Raw genomic sequence first — 20268 nt, 5'->3', positions numbered from 1 at the left:
TAAAGGAGATGATTATAAGCAGGCACCATGGTAGCCAGTGGTATTTGACCCTTGTAGTGGACATTGTGATTTGACAGTAATTACCCTATGAATGTCTCTGGGCTGCTGTCTACTCCTTGTGCTTATTATCCTTTGCTCCTCTGTGTTCTTGAAACAACCTATTCCTTTTCCAGGCTTTGAGTCCTGCAGAAGCTAGGACAGCAGGCTAGCTCAGACAGTGTGTGGTCAGCTCCAGATGAACTAGTTGTTACACTGCTCCTTGCTGATAACCTGTAGTGGGGAGACCAATAAATCTCCTTGCTGCTTAGTGAACTTTATTTGTACTCAGGTTGTGGTTGTAAAATTTTCATATAAGACCGGGCATGGTGGTGCACGCCTTTAATCCCAGCAGTTGGGAGGCAGAGGCGGGCAGATTTCTGAGTTCGAGGCCAGCCTGGTCTACAAAGTGAGTTCCAGGACAGCCAGGGCTAAAAGAGAAACCCTGTCTCCAAAAAAAAAAAAGTTTCATATAAGTGAGTTTCTAGCTGCTGGCTTTTAAAAAAAGAAAAAGGGCACTTAGTTGCTACATTGAGTTCAGATCCTTCACAGGCCATAACTGAAGTTCTGCAGCTGGGACCTGGACCTCTAATTGCCCTTACAGTCTGTGTGTCCGTCTCTACTGTTTCTGTTTACCCTCTGTCTTAGTCACTTTGCATCTTACTGAGTGGTAGAAGGAAGGGGTGATATCTGTGAAGTTTATGAAGCTGATGCCTGTAGTTTGGAAAGTGCTGTACTGCACACCAAGTTCCTTCATCAGGAGATGCTGTTGCACCAGATTCATGTGTTCATGTGTGTGCATGTGCACATGCATGCCGAGACATCTCCTAGGAACAGCTTGAGTTCAATGCGGGCTGCCTATCTGGTTTCTGAGGGAACTTGATTTACAGTTCTCTGTGAAGGTATGATGTACAATGGTTTCTACTGGACGGTTCTACTTCATTGTATTTTGGGTTTGTTTTTTTTTTTTTTTTTTTTTTTCTAATTACAGGTTTGATCATTCCAGCAAATTGTGTGTCTCCTCTTGTAAATCTCCTGTCAACTTCAGACCAGTCTCAGCAGCTCGCAGTGCAACAAAAACAGCTGTGGCAACAGCATCACCCACAGAGCATCACCAACTTGAGCAACCTGTGAGGAGCAGCGGCGTGCACAGGCGGTGCTGAGTGCTGTGAGAGCATACTACTTGCATAAAAATCAGGGACAGTTTCCAAAGAATCCTTTTTATTTTTAACTTCAGTTGTGCTCTCTAGTTAACTTGGGGGGGTAAGGACAAACCTGGAAAAAGGCAGCAAAGCTGATGGCGCAAACAGAGTAGAGGGGACACGTGTCTTTCCTCCAGCTTCCTTGAGGCTGCCTGTGCGCTTTTACTTTGGTGAGCAGAGCGGATGTGTCTGTGTGTGTGCGTGTATGTGTCAGTCTGTCTGTGAGTTTGTTACATGCTACAAGGCCACAGTTGGTTGAAAAGGCTTGGAACTTCCCAGACTGGCTTTCCCTTTCCTTTCTACAGTGCTCAGGGTAACACAGTACATCCTTGTCCTTACTGTGGGAGTTCCCCGGATGCATGGGTTTCAAGTCTAAATACTGAGTATGTATATTGGTTTCTTTTCCAACTTACACAATGTTTCCTACAGCATGAAGTGAAGGGTTGCGTGCCATGCATTCAGGTTCATTTGTAGCTTTTGTTGACGATGCATGTCTTTGAAAGCATGTGTAATCAAGATTCCCACAGAAGTCACATGGAGAGAAACATTGGAGATGTCTGGCATTGGGTACTGCATTTCTAGTGTTGATACCTGGGTGTTGCTTCTAACCCTCAGCCCTGCCCGCTCCCCCTGGCCCAAGTTTCTTGTTGAAGTAGTAAGTACATACTTTTTTGTGAGAAAGCTCTTTAAAAGTTCATTTTAATATGTTAATAGTATTCCTAATTTGTGCTGCAAAAATGGCTATGAGCCTTATCATATAAGTTCCATTTTCCTTAACTTAAGCATAGTTTTAGGAAGACATATGATTGGCTTCTGTCTTGCACACAATCTTTTTTACTTCATTATCTGAATCTGCTTTGTCATTCAAACCAGAAACCGTACTTGAGTTGTAAACTAGACAGTGAGAAAACACTTGGCTTCTGCTGTATGTTGTTGTCATCGTTACCCAGTAACTTGAATATTGTTTAATGTGCTGTAAGACATTATAGAGATTATCTCCAGCTGTTTAAAATGGTAATGTACAAATGTGAATAGACACTTATCTATAACATGGGTAAGTTTTGTTTTGCCTATAATAGATGTTTATAAAAAAATTCAGTGAGGGGACAATTGGTCTTTTTGGTTTTTTTTTTTCTCCCAATCCTCTCCTTCCCCCATTTTTTTTCTATCTTCTTCTTTTTTTTTTTTTTTTTGCTTGCACAGGTTGCACTATTGAAAAATTGAGATTGTATAAATCTGGTTTAAAACTACAAGATAACAAAATCTTGTAGATGTTGAATAAAAAAGTTATTATACTAACGAAGTGGACTCTTGTTTAGGCCCTCCCTGGGGACTCCAGGCATAGGATAGCTGGCCTCTGTTACTTGGAGTTGCCTTAGCCTTCCAGGTAGCCTTAGAGTCTGACTGAGCCCCTTCCTGAAGTCTGTGGAGGTCTTAGGGATGGGGTAACTGATGGTACTTTTGAATGTTTTTCAAGTTGAATTGTTTTCTTTGTAGCTTTTTAATCTTCTCAAAGAGCTGGGTGAGGTGTGTTTAGTGGCAGAGACTTGATGGAGCGCTTGGGCTCTCATTCTCTCAAGTTTCTAGGATTTAGTTTGCTGTAAAACTGCATTGGATTTATTTATTCTTAGTGCCTCAAAGAACAAATGGTGAATGGTTTCTGTTCTTGGGCACATTTTGCCCAGTGGATGCAACTTTTATCCTCATTCCTTGTATCTCAGGCAGTGATCAGCAAGCAGTCCCCCTTTGTGGCCCCTGAGAATAGAATGGGTCCTCCTTTACCTAGCCTCTGAGCTTCTGTGTTTGAAGTAGCAGACTGTTCAGCTTCCTTGGGCATGGTAAAGTAAAAGCCTGAGGAAGAGCTGTGTAACTGAACTTGCTTTCTTCAGGAAACCAAGTCACAGAGGATGAGGAATGAGAACGATTCTGTGTCCTAAGGTGCCAGCCCCCTCGTTCTGTGTGTGGATATGTGTTTATGCAGGTCCTGCTTTATCTGGTGTTTCCAAAGCAGCACCTGCAGGATTTCTCTAGTCTTCTTAGTGAACAGGTCATTCATGGTGATGACGCTGTGACACTTGCTCCTGGAGCAGATGAGGATCTGGGTGTCCTTTTCATCAAAGAACGTTTCATTGCGTTTTAATGTTGAGTGAGGAAAAGTCCACAGATACCAGGCATCTGACAACCCTTTCAAAACAGAATTAAAGGTAGGTAGTGTGGTGGGACAGACAGAAAGCTGGTCAGCCTTTACCCACTGTTGGGGGGTGTGAGACATCTGGAATTGGTGCCCAGCCTCTCTGCACTCTGCCCCTACAAAAGTCACTCGTTGGCAGTCATGTCTTTTTCAGCCACTGTCATGTAAAGTAGGTTCAGTTTCCTGCAGGGTCTGAGTGCCACACATGCACCCAGGACCTCACTTAACTCTGTCTCCCTAGCCTCTGAGATGCCTTCTCCCACTTGAGCGGTGCAGCTCTGAGCAGCAGACCCGAGTGTTGGTTCCATCAGTGTTTTCAGAGTTTACAGTAGTTTGTGCTGAAAATCACTCCTAGGTTCCAGCTGCTCAAATATACTTGCTGGAGAGGAAGGCCATGTTCCTCCCCTAGCAACCTCTGTGCTGCAGGCTTGCCCTCTCTTGTTCCAGTCAGATTGTTGGTGGTGGTGCAGTCAGAAAAGCAGTGAAAGTATTTCTATAAATGCAAGTTGGTGAGAAAGCTAGGCAGGCTAAGCAGTTTGCTCTCTTTACTACTAAATTGCAGGTCTGCTTTCAGTGTCTTCTTTTTTTCTGTGTGTATAGACTAGCAAGAACTTGTATCCAAAGCACTGTAGATGCTATAGGTATGTACATACGTGTATTTATTCTTACTCAGCACTTAAACCTTTTGAGTTGCAACAGTAAATCTTGTAATTTGCTCTGTGTGTGTAGAGAGAAGTTATAAACTACCCAGCTCCAGAGGAATTAAGCATTTTGGAGCCACAGTTTGGCTGTAGCCTTTTTATTTGCTGGTTTCTGTACTATGTCATCAGAACAACTTCTGAGATAGGAGAGAAGGGGTAGGAGGACCTACCATTTACAGTTTGTCACAGGAGGGAGCCCCATCCTGTCCTCTTCCATATTAGCACTAGGGCCACTGTGACTTGCATTTGAAAGCAGGTGAAGAGGTATTTATCCTATGAGACCTTACCCAGGGATCCTGGTCTTAAAGAAGGACCCTTGTGGGCTCTTGCACTTCCTAGGAATGGAGCTTCAGAAAAGCTGCTATTAAGCCAGGATCCACACATTGAATGTTCAGTTAGTTGGGGCATCTCTACGGCAACAGAAACTGTTGTGATGGTTTGTTTGTTAAGAGTCAGTCCTGTGGGTGTGGGCTCTGGTGAACAACATACACAACACAGGCACTTTGGCCCTCTAGTGCTGAAGTGAACCAAGCATTCCATGTCATGGCTGCAGCTGAGTAGACAGAAATTCTTTGCATGAAAATCCCTCACAAGGCTAGCTGTCTAAATCCAATGAGTCCTATAAGGGAAAGAAACAGGGAGGTGCAAGCAGGTGCAGTCTTCTCCGTGCCCATCTTCTCTTCTATGCTATCCTTACACATGTACATAACGAGTGTATAGACAAGTGTGAGTTCTTCAACATTGCGAGTGTAAATCTTGTAAATCAAGACCCTGTTCATTTGGGGTTTTTTGCTCCCCCTATTCCTTTCCCTCCTATTTATTCTTTTTAGACTCCTACCTGGGGCATCTTAGTACTTTTTTTTTTTTTTTTTAATTTAGGAAACTGTGGAAAAGTTCTTAGCTGAGTAAATAGTTTTGTGTTTAAGATTTCTTCTTTGCCTCACAGCTGTGGGGGTCTTGTTACCCACATCGCCAACACACACTGCTGTGCTGTCATGGGGTGCATCTAAGCACCACCCCTTATCCTGTCACCAGGTGACTTGTTATGCTCATTTTTGTTCTCTGGAAGCTATAGTGAGCCTGATGGCTTTCATATTTGAAAAAAGAAGAAAGAAAAGAAAATGTCTCCCTGAACTTCCTTAAGCTCCTCTAGCATCTTCAGTCAGTCAGATGCAGCTCCTCAGAAGCCTGACTCATTCTTGCTTTCAGTTGAGGCTGCTCCAGTCCCTCAGCTCCTGCTGTTTGCCGGATGGGAAACCCTTGCAGGTAGACAGTAGCTCATAGCCTGGCTGCACGTTACAGTGTGTATAAGGAGTTGGATATCTCTGACCCCACAGGTGACAGTCAGAGATTTACTTTACAACAAACGTCCGTAATCTGTTTTCTATACTGCTGGTCAAAAATATTTATAGGAGGACAAGAGATGAGCTTATAGTACCTGACAGGAGACAGTTGTCATCCAAGTGATGACAAGAGTCCTACTGTGGAAGCTACCACGAGCACACAAGGCAGGTTCAGTTTTGGGGGCTCATTTCTGGCTGGATAAGCTATAAGCAGAGATGCTGAGCTCTGGAGAATTGGTGTTGGTGCCTACCCTCACCCAGGACACAGGAGTGGAGTTTATTCACAGGCCATTACACCCTCAAAAAAATGTCCTCTGTAATTCTCAGGAAAGATTTCAATTAACATTCAGATTGGTAGATCTGATGACATGTTGAAAATTGTCTACATTTGGCTGTCTTTGTAAGTTAGTAGTCAAGAATGAGGGTCTGTCACCGATTGTTCCCTCAGAAATTTCCTCCTCACACCAACTTCCTTCCTCTGGTCCCTGAGATATAGGTGACCTGTGGCCTGCAACAGCAGCCAACTATGTACTATCTAGGGAGATGTGACAGAGCACAGTTAGGCCAGGAAATCTACAGCAAACAGTTAATTATGATGTACACCCATTTCATGCAGAGCAAGAGGAGATGGAATGGAGGCTGCTTTTTGCACTGGAGGCTCCCTCAGGACTGAGTCAGCATGCCAGTCTCCTGGGGAGAGTTAGTGTGGCCTTTCTGATTCTGGCCTCTTAACCCAGACCCCACTCAGGCGTCTAGTAGGAGCTTGCTGCTGTTGCAGTGACTGGGGCACTGAAGAGGTAAAGAAGCTTGAACCATTCCTGGCTCCACTTTGTGGGACTGAGGGGCCTTTTCCTTTTCTTCTTTAACATAGCACAGTACAGCCTCGCCACTAAACTAGTCACCCTGTTCATAGTTTTTACTGAATTTGCAAACTACTCTTACTTCCTCTCATAACCACCTTTATCATCAACCACGAGGGGTGGGAGAGGTGCACCGTGTCTCTGCAATAAACTTGTGCCGGGTTCTACCTCCTTGTGCAAAGGGTATTTTATACACGGGCTCTGGGCTTCCTTCTTGATCTGACATGGTGCATCTGGAGACATCTGAAGGAGTCCAAATACCTTTTGAAGCAAAGTCAGATGTAAAGTCTGGGGGGCTTCTGTCTTCAGTTCCCTTTTGTACTGCTGCGCTGCATAGGACTGTCCATCTGAATGAAGAGTGCACGCTGTTCCCCCGATGCCACGTTGCTGCCTTCAGCCTCTCCCAGGAACCTGCTCCCAAGTGTCCAGAATGCAGTGCTGCCATCATTTTGATATGTAACTTTCAAATCCAGTCTCATGCAATACAAGTGTGTCAGCTTCACTGAGCAGGGTTCATTTGCCCACAAGTAGAAATGCTCGATCCTCACATGGAAAGTACTCTATGTATTTAGGTTTTTGTTGTGGTTTTGTTTTTTCATTTTTGTTTGGATTTTGTTTCTGTTTTTGTAAAGTTCTTAAATAAAATTAAACAAATGCACTTTGAGTTGTGGTGTTGTGGTTTGGATTTGAAACATCTGCTGCCCTGTGTCATTAACCTCACTCACCTTAAGGTTCCTTGGCAAGGGTTGACGTTGCTATGTTGGCACTTTGTTTAAAATGGGCTCTCTAGATGGCTGGATAGGTGTAGGCTGGTGATGGGTACTTGCCTTAGATTGTGCTCAGAAAGCACTGTGGGATGGGTGGGTGTCTCCCACAGATTGACCTCTGCACATGTAGTAAACTCAAAAACTCAACAACAATAGCAACATAGTTAAAAAGAAAAAAAGGGGAGAGACTTGAATTGCCAAAGTGTCTGCATTTGTTGATTCTTCAGGCCTGCTTGGGCTGTGTCTTGGCCTTGGCTGCAAAGGTGCAAGGCAGACAGCAGCCATCAGAGTGGGGCTTGGACGTCCATAGCTAGAATACAGAGCTCTGTAGTCTGAGTCTGAACCAGGAGAGTGGACAGTGAAGTACCATGAACTTTTGAACCATTGGTAATGGCCAGTGGCTCAGTGGCTCCTATACTGTCCACTTGGCCCATAATCTGAAGATTTCAAGGGACCTTTCCTTGCTCTTCAGTATCTAGTTTGTATGAAGTTGGTGTTCCTAATACTCTTAAAGTGATTAATATTAAACAATTGGGGTGGTTTTGGTTTGGGACCCTAAGCTTTTCCCAGTTAGGGATTGCTCATGGAACAGTTTGCAAGTAAAACTTCCTAGGAAAAGCCCTCAGGAATGCCCACCAAGTGTCCTTAAAATAGGTTACTCCCCATTGAACTGAGACGGGTGCTGGTACAGAAGAGACTGGGGATCATTGACATGGGTGTGGACCCAGGAGTCTAACCTCAGTGGCCAGTGGACCTCTTGTGCTCTGTGCCTGTGTGTGTGTGTATCTGTATGTCACCCATGTCAGCATCTTAAAAGTCCACATAGAATCCCTATGATGTATAAGTAGTACCCTCTTGACTTACAGATGAGGCAGGCACAGAGGTCAGAGACCTACAAGGTCCAGTGCCCACTTAAGTGAAATTTGTGGGGGCCAGGTCTGAGTTCTGCCATTTACCACCTCTAGTTAGCGTGAAAGGGGGAAAGAGACTTCGAGCTAAGTGGAACTTAATCTGTCACATGTCACAGCATTAATTGAATATGGGAGTATTAAAGTTTTTTGCTCAAAACTTAACTAAAAGTTCTGTCAGGTTGAAAACAGGAAGGAAATGGTGGTATGAAATCGTTTTACTACATTTTTTTGCATCTGTAATTTAGAAGATTCGTGTGTGAGTTAGGTTATTTCCAGGTGGTTTAAGAAGTTGCCCACGTAGGGGTGGTGGCCCACACCTTTAATCCTAGCACTTGGGAGGCAGAGGCAGGCGGATCTCTGAGTTTGAGGCCAGCCTGGTCTACAGAGTGTGTTCCAGGACAGCCAGGGCTATACAGAGAAACCCTGTCTCGAAAAACCAAAAAAGAAGTTGCCCACACCTACAGAAGTAGGCAGGGCTCAGTGAGTTTTCTTCTAGCCTGCTCTACATAGCAAGTTCCAGACCACCAAGGCTTACTACCAGAGCCTGTCTGTCCTCAGTAAAGCCAAGGACGGTTCAGCAAATAGAGATACTTGCTAGGAGTCCCCAGAAAATTGTCCTCTGGTCTCCATTACTTGGGCTGTTCTTCTGTGTACAGGGCCAATTAATAAATTAATAGAAAACTTAAAATGTTAGACTAGAGAGATGGCTCAGAGCCAAGAATACTCGTTGCTCTTACAGAGCAAGTTGGTTTGGTTCCCAGCACCCACATGGTGGCTCACTTCCAGGAGACCCAGTGCCCTTTTCTGAACTCAGGCCACCAGGTATGCATTGATGCATTTATACACATCCAAGCAAATATACATGTAAAGTTCCTCTTTTTTAAGGTCGAGGAGTTTTAAGACAGGATTTCTCTCTAGTTCTGCCTGTCTGCTCTAGACTGGCCTTGAATTCAGAGATCTTCCTGCCTTTCTGAGTACTGTGATTAAAGGTGTACACCACCACTACCCAGTGTAATCATATAAATTAAAATTAACCAGTGTGCTGGTGACGTGGTGCAGTACATAAACCTACCTGCATTCAATTCCCAAACCCATGCAAAGGTAACATGGTAGCCACTGACCAAATGCATCATGCATACAATTTTTTGGGGGTGGGGTTGGTTGGCTTTTTAATTTTTTAGTTTTGGTTTTCCTTTTTTAAAATATTTATTCTTTGTATGTGAGTACACTGTCGCTCTCTTCAGACACACCAGAAGAGGGCATTGGATCCCATTACAGATGGTTGGGAACCACCATGTGGTTGCTGGGAATTGAACTCAGGACCTCTGGAAGAGCAGTCAGTGCTCTTAACTAGTGAGCACCGTTTTATTTGGTTTGGTTTGTTTTTATTTTGGTTTTTCAAGACAGGGTTTCTCTGTATAGCCCTGGCCGTCCTGGAACTCACTCTGTAGACCAGGCTGGCCTCGAACTCAGAAATCTGCCTGCCTCTGCCTTCCAAGTGCTGGGATTAAAGGCGTGTACCACCACTGCCTGGCCCTGTTTTGGTTTTTCAATGTAGGGTTTCTGTGTGTAGCCTTGGCTGTCTTGGAACTTGTTGGCTGGCCTTCAGCTCACAGGGATCGGAGTGCCTTTGGCTTCCAATTGCTGGGACCAAATGTGTGTGCCACCATTGCCTGGCTAAGAAATTATTTTTGAAACATGCTAACTACTAGCCTTACTGCCTTCTTTCATGCCAAAGACGTAGGAGGAAGAGTAGTCCCAGAATCCTCTCCTTCTAGCCCAGTTGCTTGTAGAGCTGCCTGTTCTGGTTTGCTTAGAAAAGCAACTATTCTCTCCCTTCTTCCCTCCCTCCCTCTCTCCCTCCCTCCCTCCCTCCCTCCCTCCCTTCTTTCTTTTCTTTTCTTTTCTTTTTTTTTTTTTGAGACAGGGTTTTTCTGTGTAGTCCTGGAACAACTCTGTTCAAGCTGGGTATGGTGGCGCACACCTTTAATCCCAGCATCGGGAGGCAGAGGCAGGTGGATTTCTGAGTTCCAGGCCAGCCTGGTCTACAAAGTGAGTTCCAGGACAGCCAGGGCTACACAGAGAAACCCTGTCTCGAAAAACAACAACAACAAAAAAAGCAATTGTGCCTGTTTGATTCCCAGCACTGAAGTGGCCAAAGTAGGAGGGTCTCCAATTGGAGGTTTCCCTGGGCTACATAGTAAACTCAGAGTTAGCCTGAACTACATAAAAAGTCCTTGCTTTTGGAATTCTAGGACAGCCAGAGCTATACTGAGAAGTTCTGCTTTGAAAAACCAGAAATAAATAGTAAGGGGTATCTCTTTAAAACAAACTTGTGGCTGGGCATGGTGGTACACGCCTTTGATCCCAGCACTCAGGAGGCAGAGGCAGACAGATTTCTGAGTTTAAGGACAGCCTGGTCTACAAAGTGAGTTCCAGGACAACAAGGGCTATACAGAGAAACCCTGTCTTGAAAAACAAAACAAACAAAACAAACTTGTGGTTGCATGCTTGCTTAGCATATTTGAGGCCCTGGTTTCAACCCCTAGGACTGCCGAAACATTGCACTATTGCCATAGTTGAACTTCAATTAAAATATTTTAGCCGGGTGTGGTGGTGCATGCCTTTAATCCCAGCACTTGGGAGGCAGAGGCAGGCGGATTTCTGAGTTCGAGGCCAGCCTGGTCTACAAAGTGAGTTCCAGGACAGCCAAGGCTATACAGAGAAACCCTCTGGAAAAAAACGAAAAACAAAAAAAATATTTTAGCCCAGTCTTCATATAGAATCTGTTCCCTTGAGTTTTCTCCTGCTTGAATCGTGTGGCATTTTCTGGTTCCCTTACTTCCACTTTGAGCCTCATCCCAATGGCCCTGGCCTGGGTGCTGTTACTGGCTCTGATGGGTCTTGGTGCTGGTAGCTAAGCTGGAGATTGGTAGGATGTTCGGTAGCATGCCTGGCTTTTCACTCGCCTATCCCAGCAGTGACCTGATTCTTCAGCTCCAGTTGTGAAAGCCCAGAATATCTATAGACACTTCCAGATATGTCCTGTGAGAGACAAGATCACCACTGATTGTGAACCACTCCCGAGGATAAATTAGCCATGAAGAAGCAAAGATGTGTTTTTGAGGTGTGTCTGCGAACCCCTGTGGGTATGCATTTAGGAAGACAAGGCTCCTAAACAAAGGGCACCACCCCTGAATGACAAAATCAAAACCAGTGTTATTCTGCAAAGGGTTTGGCGTATGTACAATACCATTTCCATAAGTATGAATATTTATCAGCTAGTCATTTGAGAGCATGATGTAAAGGAGCCATCTGTGGAGGCCTTTATGGAGAGAGCAGCTAAAAGAAATGTGCAAAATACTTATTTTTGGAGTCCAGTTCTCTCAAAGCTGCCCACTCTGAGTAGTGAGTGCTCTCTGGGTTAGGAGAGACAAGAGCCTATGTTTGGCCCCAGAATGGCCACTAAGTAAGAGAATGGTGGTAAGTACCAAACCAGCATAAGATGGCTAGGTGGGTCTTCAGCTAGTCTTGTTTTACTGAACTTAATTTTTGATTGGTTGGAAAAGAGACAGAGAGACAGAAAGACAGAGAGACTCTACCTGTGTGGGCCCAAGGTGTGAGGGGGTGTTACATGGAAGTCAGAGATTGACAATGTGTGTCACTCTCCATTGCTTTCCACCTTAAGTATGGGGGTGTGGGGTTCTTCACTGAACCCAGCTGGCCCAAGGATCCCTTTTTTCCACTTCCTATGAGCTAGGATTACAGATGAGTTGCCACACCTACCCAGCAAGTATATATGTTTGTTTGTTTTGTTTTGTTTTATTTTGTGGACTCTAGGGATTCAAATATTATCCTCCGCCTTCCAGACACCTTTCCCATGAAGCTGTCCTCCAGCCCTTTTGTCCTAATAGAAGACAAGATGAGAGCACATGGGAGAGTGGCTTCTCTTTAGGCTCCTAATGCCAAACCCGTGTCCCCCTGATCAAGTTGACATTCCATTAGGGGGACTTCAGTGGGTAGATTTCGCTGTAACATGAAAATGCTCTACCTGATACAGTTCATCTTTGGATCCAGGTAAGAATGGAGTTCACAAAAGTTGTGATGTGAGCCGTTGAGTCACCAGAGAAACTCTCGGTAGGGTAATTAGTTGTGAGAAATCACACTGTGAACACACAGTCACAAATGACTGCTTGAGTGGAGAGACAACCCCGGTGTAGTGGCTATTCCTGGTTGTCAACTTGACTATATCTGGAATGAACTACAATCCAGAATTGGAAGGTTCACCAGTGATCCTAATCTGGAGGCTGGGAGATAGAAGTTTCTGACCTGGATCTTGGTATGCAGATCTTGAGGCATAGTAGCTATAGATTCCAGAAGATTAAGACAGGGAGACGCCGGGCATGGTGGCGCATGCCTTTAATCTCAGCACTAGGGAGGCAGAGGCAGGTGGATTTCTGAGTTCGGAAAAAAAAAGAAAAAGAAAAAGAAAAAGAAAAAAGGGAGATCTCTGAGTTCAAGGTCATTTGGGATTAAAGGCGTGTGGCACACACCTTTAATCTGGGCTACACCTTTAATCTGGGCTACACCTTCTGCTGGAGACCTACATAAGGACATTGGAAGAAGGAAGACACATACACTTCTTTGCCTGCTTGCCTTGTGGGACTGAACAACTGCTAGATCCTTGGACTTCCATTCACAGCTGCTGCTGACCGTTGTCGGAGTTGGACTGCAGACGGTAAGTCATCAACAGATTCCTTTACTATATAGACTCTCCATAAGTTCTGTGACTCTAGAGAACCCTGACTGATACATCTGGGTAGGAATACTGACTACCCTTCCAGAAGACCCGAGTTGGGTTTGTAGCCCCCACATCTGGTGGCTAACAGCTACCTTTTAACTCCAGTTTCTGGGCAGCAGATGCCTCTGGCCTCTGAGTAGTGGTGTGTACATACACATATCATATGCTTAATTAAAAATAATATGCCTAAGAAAAAAGAGGGAGAGGCCAGTGTGCAGTTACCTTGGGATGTGCCAGCCCAATCAATGATCCAGAGACCTTGAAGTAGGCCATATTTCTTAAGGGTACCAGCTTTGGTTACCCCATGCTCATATGAGTCTCCTTTTTTATTCCCTATCCTAGGGAATGCTGTGGAGCTGATTCCCCCAGCATGTTGGATTGTGCTAGAATCCAACTATATAATTCTAAAGTATAGGAGGGCCTTTTTAGGCTGTTTGTTTAAGTCTTTATAGTGTATATATGTGGTCATCTGTATACATATAAGTACAGTGCCCATAAGGTCAGAGAGGGCATCCTGTGCCCTGGGACTGGAACTAAAGTTTTAGGGGCTTGGGAACTGGGAACTAAACTCAGGTCCTTCTTTCCAAGAACAGGAGGTACTCTTATTCACTGAGCCATCTCTCCAGCTCAAAGGCTGAACTTGTCAAAAAGCAGTAACCTGGGCTCCATAAGGGTCATTTTGTTTCTCTAACCTCCACACTGTAAGATAAAAGAGACATACCAATTTGTTTCTCTTCTTTTCCTTTTTTTCTTTACTTTTGTTTTTTGTTTGTTTTCGAGACAGGGTTTCTCTGTATTTCCCCGGCTGTCCTGGAATTCACTCTATAGACCAGGTTGGCCTTGAACTCAGAAATCTACCTGCCTCTGCCTCTCAAGTGCTGAGATTAAAGGCGTGCGCCACCACTGCCCAGCTCTTCTTTATTTCCGAGACAGGGTGCTTTATGTAGCTCTGGCTATCCTGGCTATCACTCTTTAGACCAGGCTGATTCGTGCCTCTGCCTTCCTAGAGCTGGGGTTAAAGGCATGTGCCACCATCACCACCCAGCTAAGCCAGAGCAACTTTAAGAAAGAGCTCTGTCAGTCTTTCCCCATGTGTAGGGTGACCCCAGCATGCTGGATTAAATAAAATTCCTCTTGCTTTTGCATTGAAAAAAAAGAAAAGAGAAAAGAAAGAGCTCTGTCTTAGTTAGGGTTTTACTGCTATAAACAGGCACCATGACCAAGGCAAGTCTTAGAAATGACAGCATTTAACTGGATCTGGCTTAGAGGTTCAGAGGTTCAGGCCATTATCAAAGGAGAAACATGGCAGCATCCAGGCAGGCATGGTAAGGGCAGAGCTGAGAGTTCTGTCTTCATCTGAAGGCTGCTAGTGGAAAACTACAAGGCAGCTAGGATGGGGGTATTAAGCCCACTCTCACGCCCACAGTGACACACCTACTCCAACAAGGCCACACCTCCTAATAGTGCCACTCCCTGGGCCAAGCGTATACAAACTTTCACAAGCCCCACCTTGTAGAGCAGTAATAGTTGATTAGGTGCAGGGGCATGCCACAAAACTGGAGTATCTGAGTTCACTTCTGGAAATTGACCCCTGCAAGTTGTCCTGTGATCTCCAGTGTACCCATCACAAAGACACAATAAATAGGGCTGGAGAGGGCTGGTGAGATGGCTCAGCGGTTAAGAGTGCTGACTGCTCTTCCAAAGGTCCTGAGTTCAAATCCCAGCAACCACATGGTGGCTCACAACCATCTGTAATGAGATCCGATGCCCTCTTCTGGAGTGTCTGAAGACAGCTACAGTGTACTTACATATAATAAATAAATAAATATTTTAAAAAATAGGGCTGGAGAGATGGCTAGGTGGTTAAGAGTACTGGCTGCTCTTCCAGTGGTCCTGAGTTCAATTCCTAGCAACAACATGGTGGCTCACAGACATCTGTAATGGGTTGTGATACCCTCTTCCGTCTGATGCTGTTCTGTCATGCAGGCATATATGCCAACAGAGTGGTCATATACATGTATGCCAACAGAGTGGTCATACACATAAACATAAAACCAACATTCGGAGCCTGGCAGTGGTGGCACACGCCTTTAATCACAGCACTTGGGAGGCAGAGGTGGGCAGATTTCTGAGTTTGAGGCCAGCCTGGTCCACAGACTGAGTTCCAGGACAGCCAGGGCTACACAGAGAAACCCTGTCTCCAAACAAACAAAAAACGATTTGGGCTTAGTGGCACACGCTCCCCCACCACTCTTTTTTTTTTTTTTTTTTTTTGGAGACGGTTTTTCTGTACACGGACCCACACACAGACAGGCTCAAGTCATTTTAAAAATTAAAAAAGATGGAGGGAACTGGTGTCTCCCACAGATGCATTCTGGTCATACTTGGTCATGTGGAGAATGTTTATGGAATATGTTGTTCCTGGTGTGCTCAGCATGTATAGATATCCCATAGAGAAGCCTACTTTATAAGCTAAAGGTAATAATAGTATTTCTCAAAAGAACGAAGGACTGACAAATTGGCTTAGCTGGTGAAGGCACCTGTCATGCAGGCTGACAGCTTTAGTTCAGTTTCCAGAACCTGGATAAAAATATGTGGTGGGTTTGTCATCCTAGCCTTCCTGGACTGGGAGGCAGAGACAAGGGAATTGTCTGAAGCTTGTGGCCATAGCCTGCTGGATGCAGAGTGAGCAGGAGAGACCATTACCAAGGTGGAAGGAGGGCCAGCCAGAATGCTGAGGTAGGACAGTAGGGGGAAGCGCCTTTGGAGCCAACTTATGACTTGAGTTTGATCTCTTGGCCCCACATGGTAGGAGAAGAGAACCAACTCCTATAAATTGTCCTCTGACCGCCATATCAGTATGGTGGCACCCATACACACAGTCCCCTCAATAAATAAAAAAGGGCAGAGGGCCTGCGGAAACAGCTTGTGGTTAAGATCACTTGAAGCTCTCTGAGAGAACCTGAGTTTTATTCTGAGGACCCATGTCAAAGACTCACAGATAGATAGATGCCTGGAATGTCATTAAGTTCCAGGTGACCTGATGCCCTCTTCTGGTTGCTAGGAGTGCCTGCATCTCTGTATACATACATTTCCTACCCCCACACAAATACACACATTATTAAAAATAATTTTTTGAAATGGGTGGAAGGTAAGAATCTACACATATTCTGTGGCACACAGATGCACATTTTCAAATTTAAGGAGAAACTATTCTCACAGGAAATATAATCCTACCCATGCAATATTCTAAAGATTCTACTTATGTGCTTTTAGAGCTAATAAGTGAATATAAGATCAACACATGAAAGTTGGTTGTATTTCTTTTCTTTTTTCTTGTTTTTTTTTTTTTTTTTTTTTTTTTTTTTTTTTGGGAGACAGAGTTTCTCTGTGTATAGCCCTGGCTGTCCAGGAACTCATTCTGTAGACCAGGCTGGCCTCAAACTCAGAAATCCACCTGCCTCTGCCTCCCAAGTGCTGTGATTAAAGGCGTGCGCCACCACTGCCCGGCACAAAACTTTAAGATGATTCCACTGACAATATCACAGAGGAAATGCTAAGCAGGTGTGGTACTGGGTGTCCAGCCCAAACAAATAAAACGAGCTGCCTGGAGAGCTGGCTCTGTGGTTCAAGGCTCTTGCAGAACACTGGAGTTTGGGTCCCAGTGGTCATGGCAGGCAGCTCACAACTGCCTGTAACTCCAAGTTGAACAGTGTCCAAACCCCTCTGATTTCAATGCTATCTTATGTATACACATCCATATTTATGTGCGCACACACACACACACACACACACAGTTAAACATTTAAAAACAATTAAACCTTTAGAAATAAATTCAAACTCACAGAGATGAAAAGAATTAGATTTGAAATAACTAGAAAGCCATCTTTACCAGATGTGGCTTATATTTATAATCCAGCACTCTGGAGGCTGAGCCAGGAGGATTATGAATTTGAGGCCAGCCTGGTCTAGATAGAGAATTTCATGACAGCTTGTACTAAAACGAAACCTATGCAAATAAATATGTTTTTTATGATATAAAATAAAGTAGAAAAGTAAAAGAAAATGAGCTATGGGCTGCAATCTCAGCCATCAGGAGACAGAAGCAGGGGACTAATGCAGGTTCAAGGTCAGCATGTGAGATAGCAAGAAAGAGGGTATGGGAATGTAATGAGACTGTCTCAAAAAGGAAAGAGTTTTATCCACACCTTTAATCCAAGCCCTGTTGTAGAGGTTGGGAACAAAGGCAGCAGGTAGATCTATGAGTTCAAGGTCAGCCTGGTTTACCGAGTGAGTTCCAGGACAGCCAGAGCTACACATTGAAAACCTGTCTTGAACCCCCACCCCCTAAAGACGAGTAAAAGATGAAAAAAAATTACGCATCCTATGTTCACTGTTGGAAAAAGGTGCTATTTTTGTTTTGTTTTGTTTGTTTTTCGGTGTTCATGGTTTGAAAGAGGTGCTATTGCAATTAAGGAGCTGAAGGTGTAGCCCAGTAGGCCCCTCTCAGGATGTGGAGGCCCCAGCAGTGTGTGTGCATGTGCGTGTGCATGTGTACTCAGTTCCACACTCACAAGCTACAAGTGAGATAGCAAGAAAGAGGGGATGGGAACCACCCCAGTGGGATAGCACTTGCCTGACTTCCCAGGATCCTGTGCTATCTATCGGTCCTGCTGCATGAAATAAACGGCTCAGTTGTTTTCATTGCAGAGATGCACAGGTAGGTCCTAAAGCAGAGACAAAGGCAAGGAAGAGCCAACAGAGGAAGTCTGGTAGGAAAGAACAGACTTGGACTAGGGGTGTGGCTCAGGTGACAGGGTTCTCACCTAGCAGGCAGGTGGTTTTGGCTTGGATCCCTAGCGCTTCATGGTGGCACATGCCTATTTAATCCCAGCACTTGGGAGGCAGAGGCAGGTAGATTTCTGAGTTCAAAGCCAGCCTGTTCTCCAGAGTGAGTTCCAGGACAGCCAGGGCTACACAGAGAAAACCTGTCTCGAAAAAAGAAAAAGTTTATTAACTTGAGTATGGTTGAGGCCATCATGGTCTACATAGCAAGTTCCAGACCAGTGGGGATACATAGTGAGTCCTTGTCTCACTACAACAAACAAATGGGGCTGGAGAGAGCGCTCAGAGTTAGGGAGCACTGGATATTTTTCCAGAGGACCTGGGTTCAATTCCCAGCACCCACATGGCAGCTATGTGTAACTCCAGTTCCAGGGGATCTGACACCGCACAAAGACACATATATTCAGGTAAAACACCAATGCACATAAAAAATAAAAACAAATAATAATATTTCTGTGATATGTATGTGCCTGAGTGTCTATGTGTCTGTATGTAGATGCAGTTGGAGGCTAGGAAATCTCCTGAAACTAGAGGTACAAGATCTGTGACCTAGGGGGCTAGATAGGTGGCTCAGAGGTTAAGAGCACTGGCTGCTCTTCCAGAGGTCCTGAGTTCAATTCCCAGCATCTACATGGTGGCTCACAACCATCTGTATTGGGATCCAATACCCTCTTCTGGGGTGTCTGAAGGTAGCTACAGTGTACTCATAATCATATACCTAAAATAAATACATAATTATCTCTTTTTGTTTTTGCTTTTTTGTTTTTTGTTTTGTTTTTTGAGACAGGGTTCTCTGTGTAGCTCTGGCTGTCCTGGAACTCACTCTGTAGACCAGGCTGGCCTCGAACTCAGAAATCCACCTGCCTCTGCCTCCCGAGTGCTGGGATTAACGGTGTGCGTCACCACACCTGGCTAATAATTCTTAAAAAAAAAAAAAAAAAAAGAGCTGGGTGACATAGGTGTTGGGAACCAAACTCAGGCCCTCTGGAAGAGCAGAGTGCCCCTAACTCAAGCCATCTCTCCAGTCCCCAGCTTCACACTAGCTGATTCCAGATAGCTGGCTAAATCTGCCTATTGTATTGTAAATGTGAACTCAGTAAGAGTCTCTGTGAAAGGAATAAGGTAGACTATGATGTAGCATAGCTCCAGCGTCCTCTGCTGCTCTCTGTGGGTACTGGGTACATGCATTGGCACGAACAGGTGTGCATAAATACACATCACACATACTCAGGAGAATGGGTGGGTCTAAGGAAGTGGCTCAGGAGAGCGCTTGTCTAACATACAACATAACATGCCTGGGGTTCCACCCCCAGGACCATGTGGTGGTACACATCTGTAATCCCAGCACTCAGGAGATGCTTATAGAAGGATCTCAGCGTGGTTTTCTGCTGTACAACTGAGCTTGAGCCCATCGTGGGATACATTAGATCCTGGTAGTGTAGTTCAGTGTGAAGCTCTGGGTTCAATCCCCAATATTACATAAGACAAAAACATTTTTAAAAAATACTTTTTTTGTGTGTATGTGGATTACAGGACATGAGACTAGGAATCTGAACAGAGTGGCTGAGGCAGGAGGATTGCTTCAAGTTCCAGGCAAACAAGAACAAAAAGTAAAACGCTAAAATTCAACCAACCAAGCGAACAAACAAACAAGAAACAACAGGCAAATGGTATTTGGTACTTTCGTGCATACTGGTAGTTTTAATTAGTTTGGAGTTTGAAACAGGAGGATCACCAAGCTTAGACATATAAAACTAACCCAGGCAAAATAACAAACAAACAAACAAACAAACAACCCTGCCAAACACCAAACCAGGTAGTGTGGCTCATGCCTTTAATTCCAGAACTGCAGAGACAGAGGCAGGTAGATCTTTTTGAGTGTAAGGCCAGTATAGTTCACACTGCAAGTTAGCCAGGGATACATTTAAAAAAAAAAAAAAAAAAAAAAAAGAGTCGAGGATCTTATTGATAAATTTGTGTATTCATTCATTATGAATTTAAATTGTCCTGTTTTAGGTCCAGTTGTGTTAAATACATTACTAGAATTAATTTTATGCTACGTTCTGCTTTCAAAAATTGATTAGTGAAACATTTAAATTTATGTATGTGACTTGCTTTATATATTTTTACCAGCCATTGTAGAATGGGTAGCATTTGTTTCTTTATAAGAGAAAAATGTCACCAGGAAGCAGTTTGCCAGAAGGAGCCTAAGGGTGCTGCTGGTGGTGGTGGGGGAGGGTGGAAGAGGAGGTCCCCTCTTCTGCACCTTTCGTCCCAAAGAAGGGGGGATTAAGACCCCGGTGGTGGTCCCCTTTTTTTCTCTAGCGGAGAGGCTGACGCCGTTGTCACCAGATCCACAGATGATGTCTAAATATGACTAATTAAAAAAAAAAAAAACCTGCAAACCATGGCGATTAAAAACAACAGAAAAAGGTGGGCGTTTTATGTAATGTGATGAGCATTACTATGCAGGCAGAACTCCAAAATATAGTACCTTTGGAAGGTTATTCATCACATCCCAAATACGTTTGGTTGTGACGTTTCAGTCAGTTTAGAGATGGGCGGGGGCGTGTGTGGGGCGGGATAGGGTGGGGTGGGGAGGGGAAGAGGG

The 20268-nt window shown here is 44.5% G+C and overlaps 1 protein-coding gene across 8 annotated transcripts in view; it reads left to right on the top strand.

Annotated features, from left to right (window-relative positions):
* Sbno1 (strawberry notch 1) overlaps nt 1-6997 on the top strand; it is a 57306-nt gene extending 50309 nt beyond the window's left edge. For 5 of the 8 annotated variants that reach the window (XM_006530322.4, XM_006530320.4, XM_006530321.3 and 2 more), the window contains one exon: nt 1028-2537. In XM_006530322.4, coding sequence (XP_006530385.1) covers nt 1028-1170 — 143 coding nt within the window. In that variant the 3' untranslated portion in view covers nt 1171-2537. Of the gene's footprint in view, nt 1-1027 lie in introns of all 8 variants that reach the window. The other 3 variants (NM_001081203.2, NM_001359979.1, NM_001359978.1) reach the window with 1 other exon arrangement.
* Nucleotides 6998-20268: the final 13271 nt, after the last annotated feature.

Source organism: Mus musculus, chromosome 5 (assembly GCF_000001635.26).
Source record: "Mus musculus strain C57BL/6J chromosome 5, GRCm38.p6 C57BL/6J".
In the NCBI taxonomy this organism is placed as follows: domain Eukaryota; kingdom Metazoa; phylum Chordata; class Mammalia; order Rodentia; family Muridae; genus Mus; species Mus musculus.
This window is presented reverse-complemented; position numbering and strand designations above follow the sequence as displayed.